The sequence below is a fragment of the Vidua chalybeata genome, chromosome 13 (assembly GCF_026979565.1).
Source record: "Vidua chalybeata isolate OUT-0048 chromosome 13, bVidCha1 merged haplotype, whole genome shotgun sequence".
NCBI classification, from domain to species: Eukaryota; Metazoa; Chordata; class Aves; order Passeriformes; family Viduidae; genus Vidua; species Vidua chalybeata.
The window spans coordinates 5268945-5281638 of NC_071542.1; the positions used below are offsets into that span (position 1 = coordinate 5268945).

The 12694-nt window shown below is 43.3% G+C and overlaps 2 protein-coding genes and 1 long non-coding RNA gene across 4 annotated transcripts; 2 read left to right on the plus strand and 1 right to left on the minus strand.

The window, feature by feature from the left end:
* Nucleotides 1–16: 16 nt before the first annotated feature.
* Nucleotides 17–4481, plus strand: GTF2A2 (general transcription factor IIA subunit 2). 2 transcript variants are annotated; one of them, XM_053955225.1, is made up of 5 exons: nucleotides 17–56; nucleotides 366–501; nucleotides 981–1085; nucleotides 2393–2519; nucleotides 4176–4481. In XM_053955225.1, the coding sequence occupies exons 2-5, from the start codon at nucleotides 430–432 to the stop codon at nucleotides 4199–4201; spliced, it is 330 nt and encodes a 109-aa protein (XP_053811200.1). In that variant the 5' UTR covers nucleotides 17–56; nucleotides 366–429; the 3' UTR covers nucleotides 4202–4481. The 2 variants fall into 2 exon arrangements, with proteins under 2 accessions (XP_053811200.1, XP_053811199.1); XM_053955224.1 differs by lacking the exon at nucleotides 17–56 and having other exon boundaries at nucleotides 180–501.
* A 1032-nt stretch (nucleotides 4482–5513) lies between these two features.
* On the plus strand, nucleotides 5514–6940 carry LOC128794917 (uncharacterized). Its single transcript, XR_008433309.1, has 2 exons — nucleotides 5514–6023; nucleotides 6720–6940. It is a non-coding gene; the product is annotated as an uncharacterized LOC128794917 (long non-coding RNA).
* Nucleotides 6941–10293: 3353 nt separating this feature from the next.
* GCNT3 (glucosaminyl (N-acetyl) transferase 3, mucin type) lies at nucleotides 10294–11571 on the minus strand. The gene has a single exon (XM_053955217.1). It carries the CDS (start codon nucleotides 11569–11571, stop codon nucleotides 10294–10296), a length of 1278 nt encoding a protein of 425 aa, XP_053811192.1.
* Nucleotides 11572–12694: the final 1123 nt, after the last annotated feature.

A 12694-nucleotide genomic window follows, 5' to 3' on the forward strand; every position in this document is an offset into this window, starting at 1 on the left:
CCGTTCCGCTTCCGGGCCGCGCCGCCCGGGAGGGGCCGCGCTTCCGGCCGCGCGCGGTGAGGGGCGATGGCGGCGCGGCGCGGGGCCGGGCCGGGGCAGCTTCCCCGGGGGCGGCGGGGGGACCGGGACCGGGATGGGGCCGGGTGCGGCTTGGCGGGGCCGCGCGGAATGGCTCCGGCCGGGATGGCTGCCGGAGCCGGGCCGGGCTGTGGGTTGTGCGGCCCCGCCGCCGGGAGCGCGCCCGAGGGTCGGGGCGGTGTTGCGGGGTGGTGTTTTGGACTGTGCGTGCCCCGCTGTGTGTGCCCGACGGGCTCGGCTGTGGGGCGTGGAGGGTTTTATTGTTACCTTTGTTTGTTTTCAATGAGAGCGAGAACAGCAGAGGCGTGCAGCCGTGGATGAGCAGGACGTGTCCAGCCCTCCGAGTAAACCATGGCGTATCAGCTGTATAGGAACACCACGCTGGGGAACAGCCTTCAGGAGAGTCTGGATGAGCTCATTCAGGTTGGGGGCTTGGGGTCTGGGCGAGTAGCTTAATAAAGAGAGAAGTTTTTATTCAAATGGCTTTGTTGTTCCTGTGTCGGGGTACTTATGGCGAAGGTTTGGGAAACTTCCTGATTAAAATCATAAGGGTTTGGTATTGTGATGGTTTTTTCTTTACATTCTGAGTAAAGTGTTTTATGTCGGTGGCATAATCTCATGTGGCTCAGTAAATTAACAACCACCTTAAGCTGGAACATTACAGTCAATTTACTGTTCTTCTGATTATTTCCAGTAAATATTTATTGTGAAAGATCTTTGTGTAGTACAGGATTGAAATTAAAAAATGGAAATAAATACAGGAACATAATTTTTTTTGTAGCTAGTTCTTCTAGAGATTTGCTTTATTGAAGTGAACTTTGTTTTGATCTTATTAACTTATACTGTACGTTTGAGCTTACTTTTAAACAACTCAAAACTTGTTTTCTTTTCAACAACTTCAGTCACAGCAAATTACACCTCAGTTGGCCCTTCAGGTGCTACTTCAGTTTGATAAAGCTATAAATTCAGCACTGGCACAGCGAGTCAGGAACAGAGTCAATTTCAGGGTAAGGAAATGTTATCTTAAAGTTTTACATGAGATACAGCAATTAAGTGTTGATGCAGAATGTCATTTAAAGCTGTGTGCTCTAAGCAAGAACTTAAGAGGGTTCATTTTGGCTCTGATAATGACTGTTTACCTGTTTATTCTGTATGCAGCTGTAAGGCTCGTTACCTTGGTCTGCCAGGGATCTTTTGAATAAATGCAAAAATCAGATGATGAAAACAGGGAAGAGGGAAATGCTTTTTTGGTGGCTAACATTGCCATCCTCAGTGTCTTGCAGATGAGGAGGGAGACTTCTGTTTCTCGCAGCTGTCCCTAGCAAAAGTGAGATGAGGCCAGATTTTCAGCCACATCAGTAATGTGAAGAAAGACTAGAGAGTTTTAGATCCACCCTTTCACTGGATCATTTTGTAGCTATTTTCTGTAGGTATCATAGAAAAATAAGTTGGGGGGGTGTTCCCAGTCAGCCACCCTAATTGATGTTAGATAGCCAGCAAGTTGTTAAACGTCAACTTGAATGTAGTGTTAAGGAAAAAAGCACAAAACCCAGCTTTACGTTAACTTTTGTTGTAATACTTCTCTACAGTGCATGTAGAACACATTCATGATGTGAGTGGGTTCCTAAAAGACTAGATTTTTAAACAACCTAGAGATGTTTAAAATAGCATCATTTCTCTTGCATACTTAAATTGTTTTGCAGAGGTAGCATGGTATAAAAAACAGTTTAGCATGTGTTTACTGGATAAATTTTAAAAACATTACTTAGAGCTTAAGTTCTAAGTTCAAGAATGTCAATTTAAAATATGTAATAGTGGAGGTCAGAAGTTTGCCATATTGTCATCCTCAGTAATACATCAAATAGGAGGGATACCCCTTTATGTCACATATGTCAGTTTTGTCATGATTTTTTATTTAAGCTACCTCATTGTTTAAGTAATTGCAGAATTCACATCCTGTTGTGACCGCTGCTGTATTTGAATTTTCTAATGGCCCAATATTTTAAGAAATGTTTTCTGCTACTGATCCTTTGTACACATTAGAAAAATTGTAGAACTTCTTTGCCTACCTTAGGAGCCTCCCCTTGGATATCCTGTAACAGCACTCCATAGTCTTGAGAATTTCAGCCACTGGAGGGCATTTAAACTTCAGTTTTCCTCAGAGTTGCTTGCTTGCCAGTTTGTATGCATTCAGGTCCACTGCTGTCCTTGTAGCATATCTGTTCTAGAAGGGACATAGTTCAATAGATGCTCATAATATTTTCTGTTGCTTTTGAGATGCATCCTGTAGAAAATATCTCTTGTCTTTTTATAGGGGTCTCTGAACACATACAGGTTCTGTGACAATGTATGGACATTTGTACTGAATGATGTGGAATTTAGGGAGGTCACCGAACTTGTGAAAGTGGATAAAGTGAAAATTGTAGCATGTGATGGAAAAAGTAAGTATGAAATATGATATAAATAGGCTGAGACACGAGACTTGATTGATTTTAGAAAGCTTTGGCCAAATGTCTTACTAAAGCCAAGTTGACTGTGTGACTTAGACAGAAGTAGGGCTCTGTATTCCCCTTTACATCTGATGAGAGATGAAGCAAAAGCCAGCTAAGTGCTTCCCTGACTCATAGGCACTGAGGTAGAACTGTGTTAGGGACTGCTGTGCACCTGTTGCTGGTAAGTACATAATACTAGAGCAATTAGAAAGTCAGAAGTAATCTTTACTTTCTGTGTGGTGAGTTTTCTAGTACTAACCTATTTTTTAGGATAGCACCATGTTTTACTGAATCTGAAGAGTGTGTGAGCAAGGAATTGTCTGAGAAAAGCGTCTAAGCAGTCATTCTCTGGATTTGATACTTGGGGACACAAACCCATGCAAAGTTTTTGTGTGCATTTGCAAGTCATAAGACTTATGTGTTGCCTAACAGACCCTCTGTTTGTACACTGCTTGTGAGAGTTTGCAGTCCATATCTGCTTGACTGGATTACTTTTGTCCATGTCCTTTGAGATTCTTTACTGGAAAAAGTAATTCAGTGACTTTTGTGGCAAGCTGCTTTATAACTTTTAAAACCATCAATGTGGCAGAGTATTGCTAAAACTGTGTGAAACGGTGCTACTTGTTTCATCCTCAGAGAGTGATGATAAAAGCAGGAACTGAGCTTGGAAAAAGCTTTATTTAAATGCACCATAGACCTCTGAAACAGGTTCTTCATGGCTCCCTGACCCTGGCATGCTCACAATAGTCCCTTCAAATTGTAGTTCTAAAGAGTTGACAGAATTTATTGTTTTCTCAACTTCTGGTATTAGCCAAGCATATAATCTTACTGCTTTGTTTTTGTGTGCTTATTATAGCTAGTGGAGGAAACCTAACTCTCCAAGTATTAATCATTTTCATTCCTGATAAATTGTGCAGATAAGATTTAAACTGGCTGACTTGAAGTTGCTATTAACATTACAACCTTTTTTTTTTTCCCACGACAAGCTGACTTGTTGAAGGAGCAGTACTCTAAACACTGGCTTGTTGTTCTCCATGTTTGAGTTACATACTTTTTCCACAACTCTAAAAACAAGAAAGCAGTAATGGTTGTGTATCAAAAAGTGCACTGGCACTAACTGGTGATTCTGATAAAAGGTCAGAACAGAGAATTGGTCTCAGTTGCTTTATGAAGATCATGTTCATTCTTGCATCTATTTCAAAATAAATGACATTCTTCAGCCCACGCTCCACCAGAGCTTATGGTGCTGGATGTGCAAAAACCTTTTTCCTTAGTAGGTGATAGCCAGATGTGCTTGTGGCTGACTGCAGTAAAGGGTTTGTGTATCGTTACATGTTAGAGCAAAGCTTTCAGTATTTTTAATGCGTGTGTGTACACAGCTCTGGAGTTTTGTGCTGGCTCTTCTCAGTGTTGCTAAGTGAAGTGAAACAGCACAAGCAGTTCATGCATGGCATTGAGAGCAGTAGAGACAATAGGGTAGGTGCAGAACATGTTCTAAAATGCTTGGGGAACGCTTTAGAACTTGGGGAGGTACTAGAGAAAGTTCTTGGTTCTCTGTTTTCAGTGGAGGTGTGTATTTGTCTCACTTTCTCTTTTCTTTCCTAGACACTGGTTCCAATACTGCAGAATGAATAGACCTGTGGTTTGTCTGCAATGTTTTCTGTTAATATGCAGCACTTTCTGGAGAGAAGCATGGAAAGGGACTGATCATACTCAATTCCTGTGATGCAGATGTGAGTTAATCCATACTAGAAAGCATCACAGAATGACAGAGGAAGAAATACCTGTAGCATTTCTTCATTTCACCTTATAGGGCATGAATATAATGTTACCTTTTTTTTAATGGCAAGAGATACTGTTGTCTTTTTTTGTTCAAAATAATTTCTGTAATAAACTTTTATTTAAAAACTTTTGAAAGAGTGATCATTGGAAAACTTTGTTTAAAACTAGCATTAACATACCATATTTCCCCCAAATTTTCTAAGTGTGTTTAGAGAAATGTTGCAAATGAAAACATCTTTCAGTTACAGCCTTCCTAGTGTGGTTGCACTCTCAGGTATTGCAAGAAATATCTGTTACAGAATGATGGAGGAGGACATCAGCAAAAGCTTAGCAGCTCTTGCTGGGCAGCATGTTTGTGTGTTTATGACTGCAGTTTTCTGTCTATAAATAGCTCTGCTACGTGCCCTTTGCTGCACACTGCAGATTGGAACGAAAAGAACAAACAAGTTGCTTTTATTTAAATAGCACAATAAGTATCTGTTTTTGTCTTAAGGGATGCAAATGAGTATCTGTATCATGGTCTTCTCTTGTTCTACATCAGACTCAATCTTCTAGTTCTAAACTTTTTTTGTTTTCTAATAATCATGTGGTAAACTGAATTTCAACCCATACAAGTATAAAAATTTGCTCTTCCAATTTCCCAACTACTTGTAGTCTCTTCCTGTTTCTAGACAGACTTCTCCATTTCGAGTTCTCTGTAGCCTTTTGACTCTCCTAATGCAAATATTTATATATTTTATTTTGTTCCAATTAAGTGCGCATTAGAATCATAGAATGGCCAGGGTTGGAAGGGACCTTAAGGATGATTTCATTCCAGTCCCCTGCCATGGGCAGGGACACTTTCCACTATCTCAGGTTGCTCCAAGCTTTGTCCAACTTGGCCTTGAGCGCTTCCAGGGATGGGACAGCCACAGATTCTCTGGGCAACCTCTTCTAGTGTGTCATCACTCACAGGGAAGAATTTCTTCCTGTTATCTAAACCTACCCTCTCTCAGTTTGAAGGCATTTCCCCCTTGTCCAGGCTTTAACTGTATTTCTGTGATGGTGTTTTCTGCACCTGTATTCCAGGTGCTGGATCTGCTCCTTCTATGGAGGTTGTTTCAGTTCATGGAAGGAGCAGGGAGCAAAGGGAAGTTAAGGCAGTCTGGTGCCAAGGTTTTCTTTCTTTCTGCTTTTTGTTGTTTTCCTCTTCATAACTTTCTTGCCACTTGCTATTTTTTGGTTTGAATTTCAGCTAATCCTGCCAAGTTCACATGATTAACGTACTTTGTGGTCTTGGAAGATTGAATTTACAACTAAAAGCATCAACTGCACTTCTGCTATACTAAGCTATTGTAATATCCAGTGGAAGACACATCATTTCACTTGCTATAGCATCAGTACACTTGCTGTTGCCTATTTGGCTCTTCTTTGCCTGTAGTATTCCAGACTTTTTCATTTATTTATTTCCTTGTTGATTTTCTTCAGAAAGATCACAATTGCTTCCACTTCTCAGCAGCAGAGAGATTGAACTGGAATAGATGTTTGTACTTAGAAAGTAAATTAACTTAAAGAGAGTGAAGGGAAGAGTAAATACCAGTGCAGAATTGGCTGTGGATGACTGCCTGTTCAAACATGGTTTCCAAGGATTTTGTCAATTCCATAGGTGTGCAAACCAGGATGTTATCTGAGGTAAGCTGTTTGCTCAGTTAAGGATGTCAATACCTGACTTCAGATGTTACAAGAGAGGCACAAATTTAAAGTGCAGGGCAGGAAGAATTTATGATGACTTTCCAGAAGACAAGTTTAATCAGGATCGTTATGTACCTTTGCACGATGACTAGGCACAGTGAGGTAGAGAAGAGTTACTCAAAGCACAGATACTTGTGTTTAAGCATCTTGGCAGCTTAGGGGGTAGGATTTCAGTCAAGTCCTACTGACCTGGGTTTGATTTTCTGTAGTCAAAAATTTTGGGATGGGGAGGAAAGTAGAAGCATGTTACAAAACACTTTAGTAAGAGTGTACTGGGAGACATGAACTTTGTCTTTGCTGTAACCTAAAGGGTGGTTTTTGTTAGCATTAGCCATTATGGACTACGAGGTAGTAATTTACAGATATATCAACATTTTGGTTTGCGTCTTGTGCTAAAAGAACCTGCATCATTCAAGGAAGTGGAAAATTGTTCACAGAGAGTAGTTAACATTTAATGGTCACTGCTGCTGCAGTCAGAAGAAAAAGAACACCCTAACCTTATTCCCTGAATCAATTTTACTCATGACTGCAGATACTTTATTGTGTTCATATTGTTCATATTTACTTTTGTTTCTTTAGAATTTATTACCTGTTTTCCTCCAAATTCATTTTCATTGACCCATCTCTTTATTATAGGGCATCTCAGAGATGATCATATAAAGTATCAAATGCGAAGCAAGAAGGAAATAAACCCTCCTAACTAAAGCTAAAAAGAGCTGTTATGGAGCTGTTTTGTAAGTATGTAATAAGCCTTATTGTTCTTGTAAAAATAAAGTGAAAATCAATTGGAAATAAAATATAAAGACAAGTTTAAACCAGAAAAATAAATCTGTTATTAAATCTCAGAATTATAGTTTCATCTGCCCCCCGTGCACTTCTTGAAAGGTAAATTTGCAGCATATTACCTCATTAAACAACTGGTAGCTTATCTCAAGTTCAAGTTGTTAATTAATGATTGTAGACAGAAGTGCCAGAAGTAGATTTTTTACTACACAAAGTTAATATTTCTGATATGATTTCCAATTGGACAGCCCCTGATTTTACTGACGAATTTCATATGGGGTTTAACCTATTTTTGGAGGTAGTCCTATAATCTGGTGTGATTCTGTTACTTTGGGCTAGTTCTGCTCTATTCCAAATTCATTCTTTTTTCAGTTCTACAACTAACTGGCAAGTTACATGATTTCTCTGTGCTCTGTTGCCAACTTTCTAAGATGCCAGCTAACATCCTTTGAGATCTCTGGAAGGCAAAGTTCTCTATTAGAGTTGAGTGGTGGTTTTTACTGCCATTTCTAATGGCAGAGACATATCACTGCTTTAATGTATGACTACATTCATAAATACATTCCTAATATCTTTGAAAGAGAATATGCTGAGAACATTCCTTTGTAAGAATCTTTTTGTCTTAGTTCACCTTAAGCATTTGGGAGTAGGCTTATTCTTTCAGAAGAAATTAGGTCACTCCTAAAAGAAGTGATTTGAAAATAAATTTGCACAAGATAGCCTTTGTTTTTGCAACCAAATCATCTGAGAGGAATTCTGGGTAGTAACACCATTAGAAACAGGAAATTTCCTTTGGATCAAGACAATTGGATGTCGAGGTTTGGAAGTTGTTTGCCTCTGCAGGTAATAACGCCAGAACAGTCATTTTCATCCAAAGCAATGACCTCTGAACGGGAGGGCTGCCTAGGCTGTGCTTTTAGATAACTGCTGTCCCTCGTACTGAGTCAGCAAGCTGGCTTTCTGGTATACTGGACTTTATGCCTTCATATTCTATGGGCAAGCTCTTTCAAATCTGGATAGATGCTTAGATTCTCTGTCTTCAGGTCTAACCAGGAAGGGCAAAGATTGCAGTAAGTAACATAAAAAGAAAACATATTTTGACTTTGCTAAAAGGCTTACCATGGAACAGATTTGAAGTGGCACTTTGCACCCCCAATGTAAATTCTTGTCTCTGACTCTGTCTGTAACATTTTTGTGTCTGACAACAGATAAAACGCTGTTATTATATGTGTACAAGTAATACTTCATGTTTCTGAGAGATGAAACAGCTGAAGAAATTAAACATATTTTCAAAGTAAAGGGGATAAAAATTACTGTTGACAAGTCTGTAACTAACTTGTAAGTATGTATCTTTCTCTACAGGTATGTTTGCAAAACAATAGGCCCCTCATTCAATAATCTTTCACTATTTCAAGCTGGGATTCCTTCCAGCCCCCCAAACACCTTTGTTCTTTAAGAAATAAATTATTTAGTTTTTACAAACATCCATTTCATCGATGGATTTGGGTTTGATGCAATTTCTTAGAACGGTTAAGTATGGGGATTTTTTTGTCTTCATGAATGTGCACATTTTTCCTCCATTTTCTAAGGGAAAAAGACAACACTTTGGCACAGTTAGAAACATGGTGACCCTTCTCTGCCTGTTTCAGTCCAGAAACTTGAACATATCCCAGCCCCCAGTGAACCCCTTGGCACTAGTTTGCCATTTTGAACTAATAGGTATTAAAGTAAGCAAAAGAGTTCTAAGAAGCAAAATCAGGTTAGGCAGCAGTGGTTTTTATGCAGTCTTCTATGGTGGGAGTTCTTACCCTAAGTCATCAGAGAAGTTTTGTTTGTTCTAAAATAATGTACTAGACATGGAGATAATTTCTATTTAATGTTGAATTTGCTGCTGAAACCATTTTAAAAATTTGTATGTTACCATCAGGTTAGCATAAAGCTTTCATCTCTTTAGCAAATGTCTGCTTATCTAAGTTGGAAACAGCTCCCCCCAGGATCAATAATTCTATTTATTTGTTCTTTTTTGCATAAGCAAATACCCAATTATACATGGGTATTTATGCTTGAAAGCTTTTCTTGCCAGTAATTGGTGGTGTTGTCTTGAAGTCACCATGGCATTTTGAAAATCACTATTTTACAACCAAGTTCACTTTAAAATGTTTAACAAAATTGCAATGACACACCTTTTCAAGTCAGTTACTTCATCTTCTCATCCTACTGAAGTCAATGTTTTAAAGATCTGTGTGACTGCAATCATAACTTCATCTAAACGTAGCCTGGTGTTATGGAATTGCTTCAGATATTCTTTGTATAATGCTAATTCTCCACTGTAGACCTTAAATTTGTAAAGGTGAGTGTTTACTTACAAGAAAGTTACTTGACCAATGACATTAATCTCTTAGCATTACAGGTAGTGAAAAGCTGTTGGATCCATGGAAAGTAGCTAGCTTTAATATGAGAAGGTGAGAAAAACACATGTGGGGGAAATACAGAAGTTTACAAATCTTCCTTTCAGCTACTAGAAACTTTAAAAAACAATGTGTTAGGTGATTGGTTTGTTCATTGCTCATTACTGGATATGGCAATTACAGTACTGAAATATCACCAAAATATCTTTTTTTTTTTTTTGGGGGGGGGGGGTGGGGGGGTGGTGGGTGGGAAGAGAGATGTAGATCTTAGAAATGCACACCATTGTGTGCATCCCTCTGCCTGTGTTTGAGATGGAGAAGTGGGTGCACAAAGGCTTAACTGGTTTAATGCTGCCTGCTTTTCTGCCAGGAGCACAAACCATTCTCCTCAGAGGACATAAAACAGCAAAGCACTATGTATTTTATTGTCTTGGATTTTATTGAAGGTTGGCTTTTAATGATTAACGGGTTTTTATAGAGTCAAAGTTTAAAGTGAGGCAAAAGCAGCAGCCAGATGTTCAGCTGAGCAGCCTGTGGCTGCTCTATGGAAAAGCAAATTAATTTATTGTTTCAGCTCTGCCCCTAGCCGACCTGGAGGCACCGTGACTGGGGCCTGCCCGTCTGCAGTCCGGGGGTCACCTTTGCCCGTAGACTCGGGAAGGGACTGTACAGCTCCCCACCCGCTGCCTCCAGCGGGGCTGGGGGAGAGTGGCGCTCCCGCGCCCTGTGAGGGGACCCCGCGGGCTGGGACAGGACGGGGGCCGAGCGGGCCGGGGCTGAGCCTCCCGCCCTTCCACACTGGCCCTTCCCTCCGGCGGGCCGCCCCGTCCGTCTGTCCATCCGTCCGACCCTCGGCTGAGCCGCAGCCTCGCGCCCACCCGCGGGGCTTCTCCTTGGGGCCGCGCCGAGGCGTGAGCCCCTCAGGGGCCCAGGGGATCCTCTCCCGCTGTCCCCGAGGTGCCGTCGGCTGGAGTCGCCACGGAAGGCAGCAGGTGCTGGCCAGTCTCCGCGGCTGCCCCTCAGAGCCCCCGGCCGTACAGGGCCTTGTGGCGCAGGTACTCCTCGAGACACTGGATGGCCGCATCGTCCACCTCGGGGTCGAACTTGTTGGCCAAGAGATGGTGTTGCTGCAGCATCCAGGGCACGTCGCCCACCCCGTAGATGCAGATGGAGCGCTGGTGGCGGCCGGTGCAGGGCGGGTAGGGCGCGCCCTTGCTGATGTCACCCTCCAGGTACTCCCACTTGACCAGGCGGGGAAGGGCGTTCATGTCCGAGAGCTGGAACTTGTCGCTGAGGGGCGTGCCCCCCGGCACGCCCGGCATGCGGTTCAGGGTGGCCCAGACGTACTCGTCAGGGCTGTAGCTGTCCTTGGACCACTCGAGGAACTTTTGTGCTGTGGGGTTCTCGAAGACATACTGCACGAAGTCCCGTGTGACGGCGTTGTACGCGCTGCCCGTGAACATGGGGTAGCTGTGGGGTGGGGGCAGTTTCTTTTGGGCAGTGCGAGAGATGGTCTCGCCCACCTCGTAGTGGTACTCCCAGCGCTGCTGTTTGGCGGCCGAGGGCCTCTCCGACTCCACGGTGTTCTGGCCCTGCAGCACCTGCAGCACCCGGACTATTTCGGCGTTGGTCTTGATGGGGAAGTCAGTGCCGCAGGTATTGATGAGGTAACGCCATGGCACGGGGCTCTGCAGGAGGTCCTGCATGCAATTGAGGTCGGCTTGCAGCCGGGACCAGGCGGCATAGACCACGCTTTCCAGGCGGCTAGCCACGAAGACATTGGGGAAGCAGGCAGCAATGGCCCGCACGGCTTCCTGGAAGGCGGCCGGGGATTTGCTGTCTACATGGACACAGTAAACATTCTGGGGGGCATAGATGGATCGCAGGAGTCGCTCAAACATGTCGATTTTGTGGTGGATGATCATGGAGTAGGCGATGGGGAACTCTTCCTCCTCCTGGCTGAGCGGGAACTCGATGTAGCGCCGGGTCTCCTTGAAGGCTCTGCAGTCCCTCGTAATGTTCAGGTACTCGCCGGGCGTCACTGAAGCCCTTCTGTTCGCCACTTCCAGGTTGTTGAGCTGCGCCTTTTCGATGGCTGTGTGGTCCCCGCGGACGACCCCCGAGCAGTTGATGCTGCGGCTGGGGGAGAGCTCCAGCGCCCGGTAGAGGCGGGAGCGGTCGGCGGGGTCGGGGCGCGCGGTGCCGCGCAGCGCCAGGGCGGCGGCGAACAGCGCCAGCGGCCCGAGCAGCAGCGCCCAGCGCCGCCGCGCCGCCGGGGCCCGCTGCCACCGCTGCATCCCCACGCTGGGTCTGCCCTCGCCTCCTGGCTGCGCTGCCTTGAGGGAGCCGGAGCCGCTGCCGCCCGGGGCAGCCCGACAGCTGGGCACCTGCTGCCTCTCGGAGGTGAGGAAGCAGTGCCCGGGCGATCCCGGTGTGACCGCAGGTGAACAACAGTCCCCTCCCTCCCCGTGGCGTGGCTCTGTTTGGTTTTATCAACACTGGGGGTGGTTCTGTAATCTTCTGTGTCTGTTTAAAAAACGATATTTCATCCTACCCCTGTCCAGCACATAATGCAAGGAAAATTCCTCTAGAATTCAACCCTCTGTAATGCACCTTTTTGAAAGACTTTACTAGATTACTTTGGTGTCTAACCTGCTTTTCCAGTGTTCTGATTGATAGGGAGGATGTGTGCTAATGTCTTTATGAAAACTTCGATGGCAGAAGGCGTGGCTGTTAACGTCTCTACTAACTTCAAGCAACAGGTTTGTTACAGAGTCCAGACAGTTTGACTCCTGAAGCAGACAAGAGTCTGCACAACCTGAACTTCTGTGGTATAGGTAACGTGTCAGAGACATATAGATATCCAGGCTTATAGGTAATAGGTAACCTAAACCCATGGTGAATCAGCTTGCTGCCTCTTTCCAGAGTTATTTGGATTAGTTATGTGAGAAATATCTAACCTGGCATGAGGCCTGTAAAATTAATTTGTAGGCCCACACCTAAAAATACTTGGGGTTGGCTCTGATCTTTCTTTAATTTTTTGGTTATGTAATAAAGTATTACTAAGCAAAATTAATGATACTCTCACTGACTGCTATTTAAGCAAAATTTTTCCTAGGTATACTTTGTATGCAATTTGCTGTCAAGTACATATCTTGTAGTAAGGTACAGTATCCTCTTGTGAACCACTGTATTCCACCTTTTTCATTTGTGCTCACATAAGGAATGTTTGCATTGGTGTCAAGTAGTAATGGCTCTTTTCAAAAGAACTGTTCTTTTTAAAATCAGTATTTCCTTTGAACTATGACAGAAATTGAGAAGAAATTACATTTCCATTTTCTTGGTTGTTCAGTTGGTGTTTTTTTTTTTTAAACTGTCTCTGCTGGTATTGTGATTCTTACCTAAAAAACATGGGATTGT

What these genes read in the sequence shown, in the direction of transcription:
- GTF2A2 (XM_053955225.1), top strand. Translation starts at nt 430, where the DNA reads ATGGCGTATCAGCTGTATAGGAACACCACGCTGGGGAACAGCCTTCAG. An exon ending in GTCTGGATGAGCTCATTCAG is followed by an intron (nt 502 to 980) that starts GTTGGGGGCTTG and finishes CAACAACTTCAG; the next exon opens with TCACAGCAAATTACACCTCA. An exon ending in GGAACAGAGTCAATTTCAGG is followed by an intron (nt 1,086 to 2,392) that starts GTAAGGAAATGT and finishes GTCTTTTTATAG; the next exon opens with GGGTCTCTGAACACATACAG.
- GCNT3 (XM_053955217.1), bottom strand. Translation starts at nt 11,571, where the DNA reads ATGCAGCGGTGGCAGCGGGCCCCGGCGGCGCGGCGGCGCTGGGCGCTG.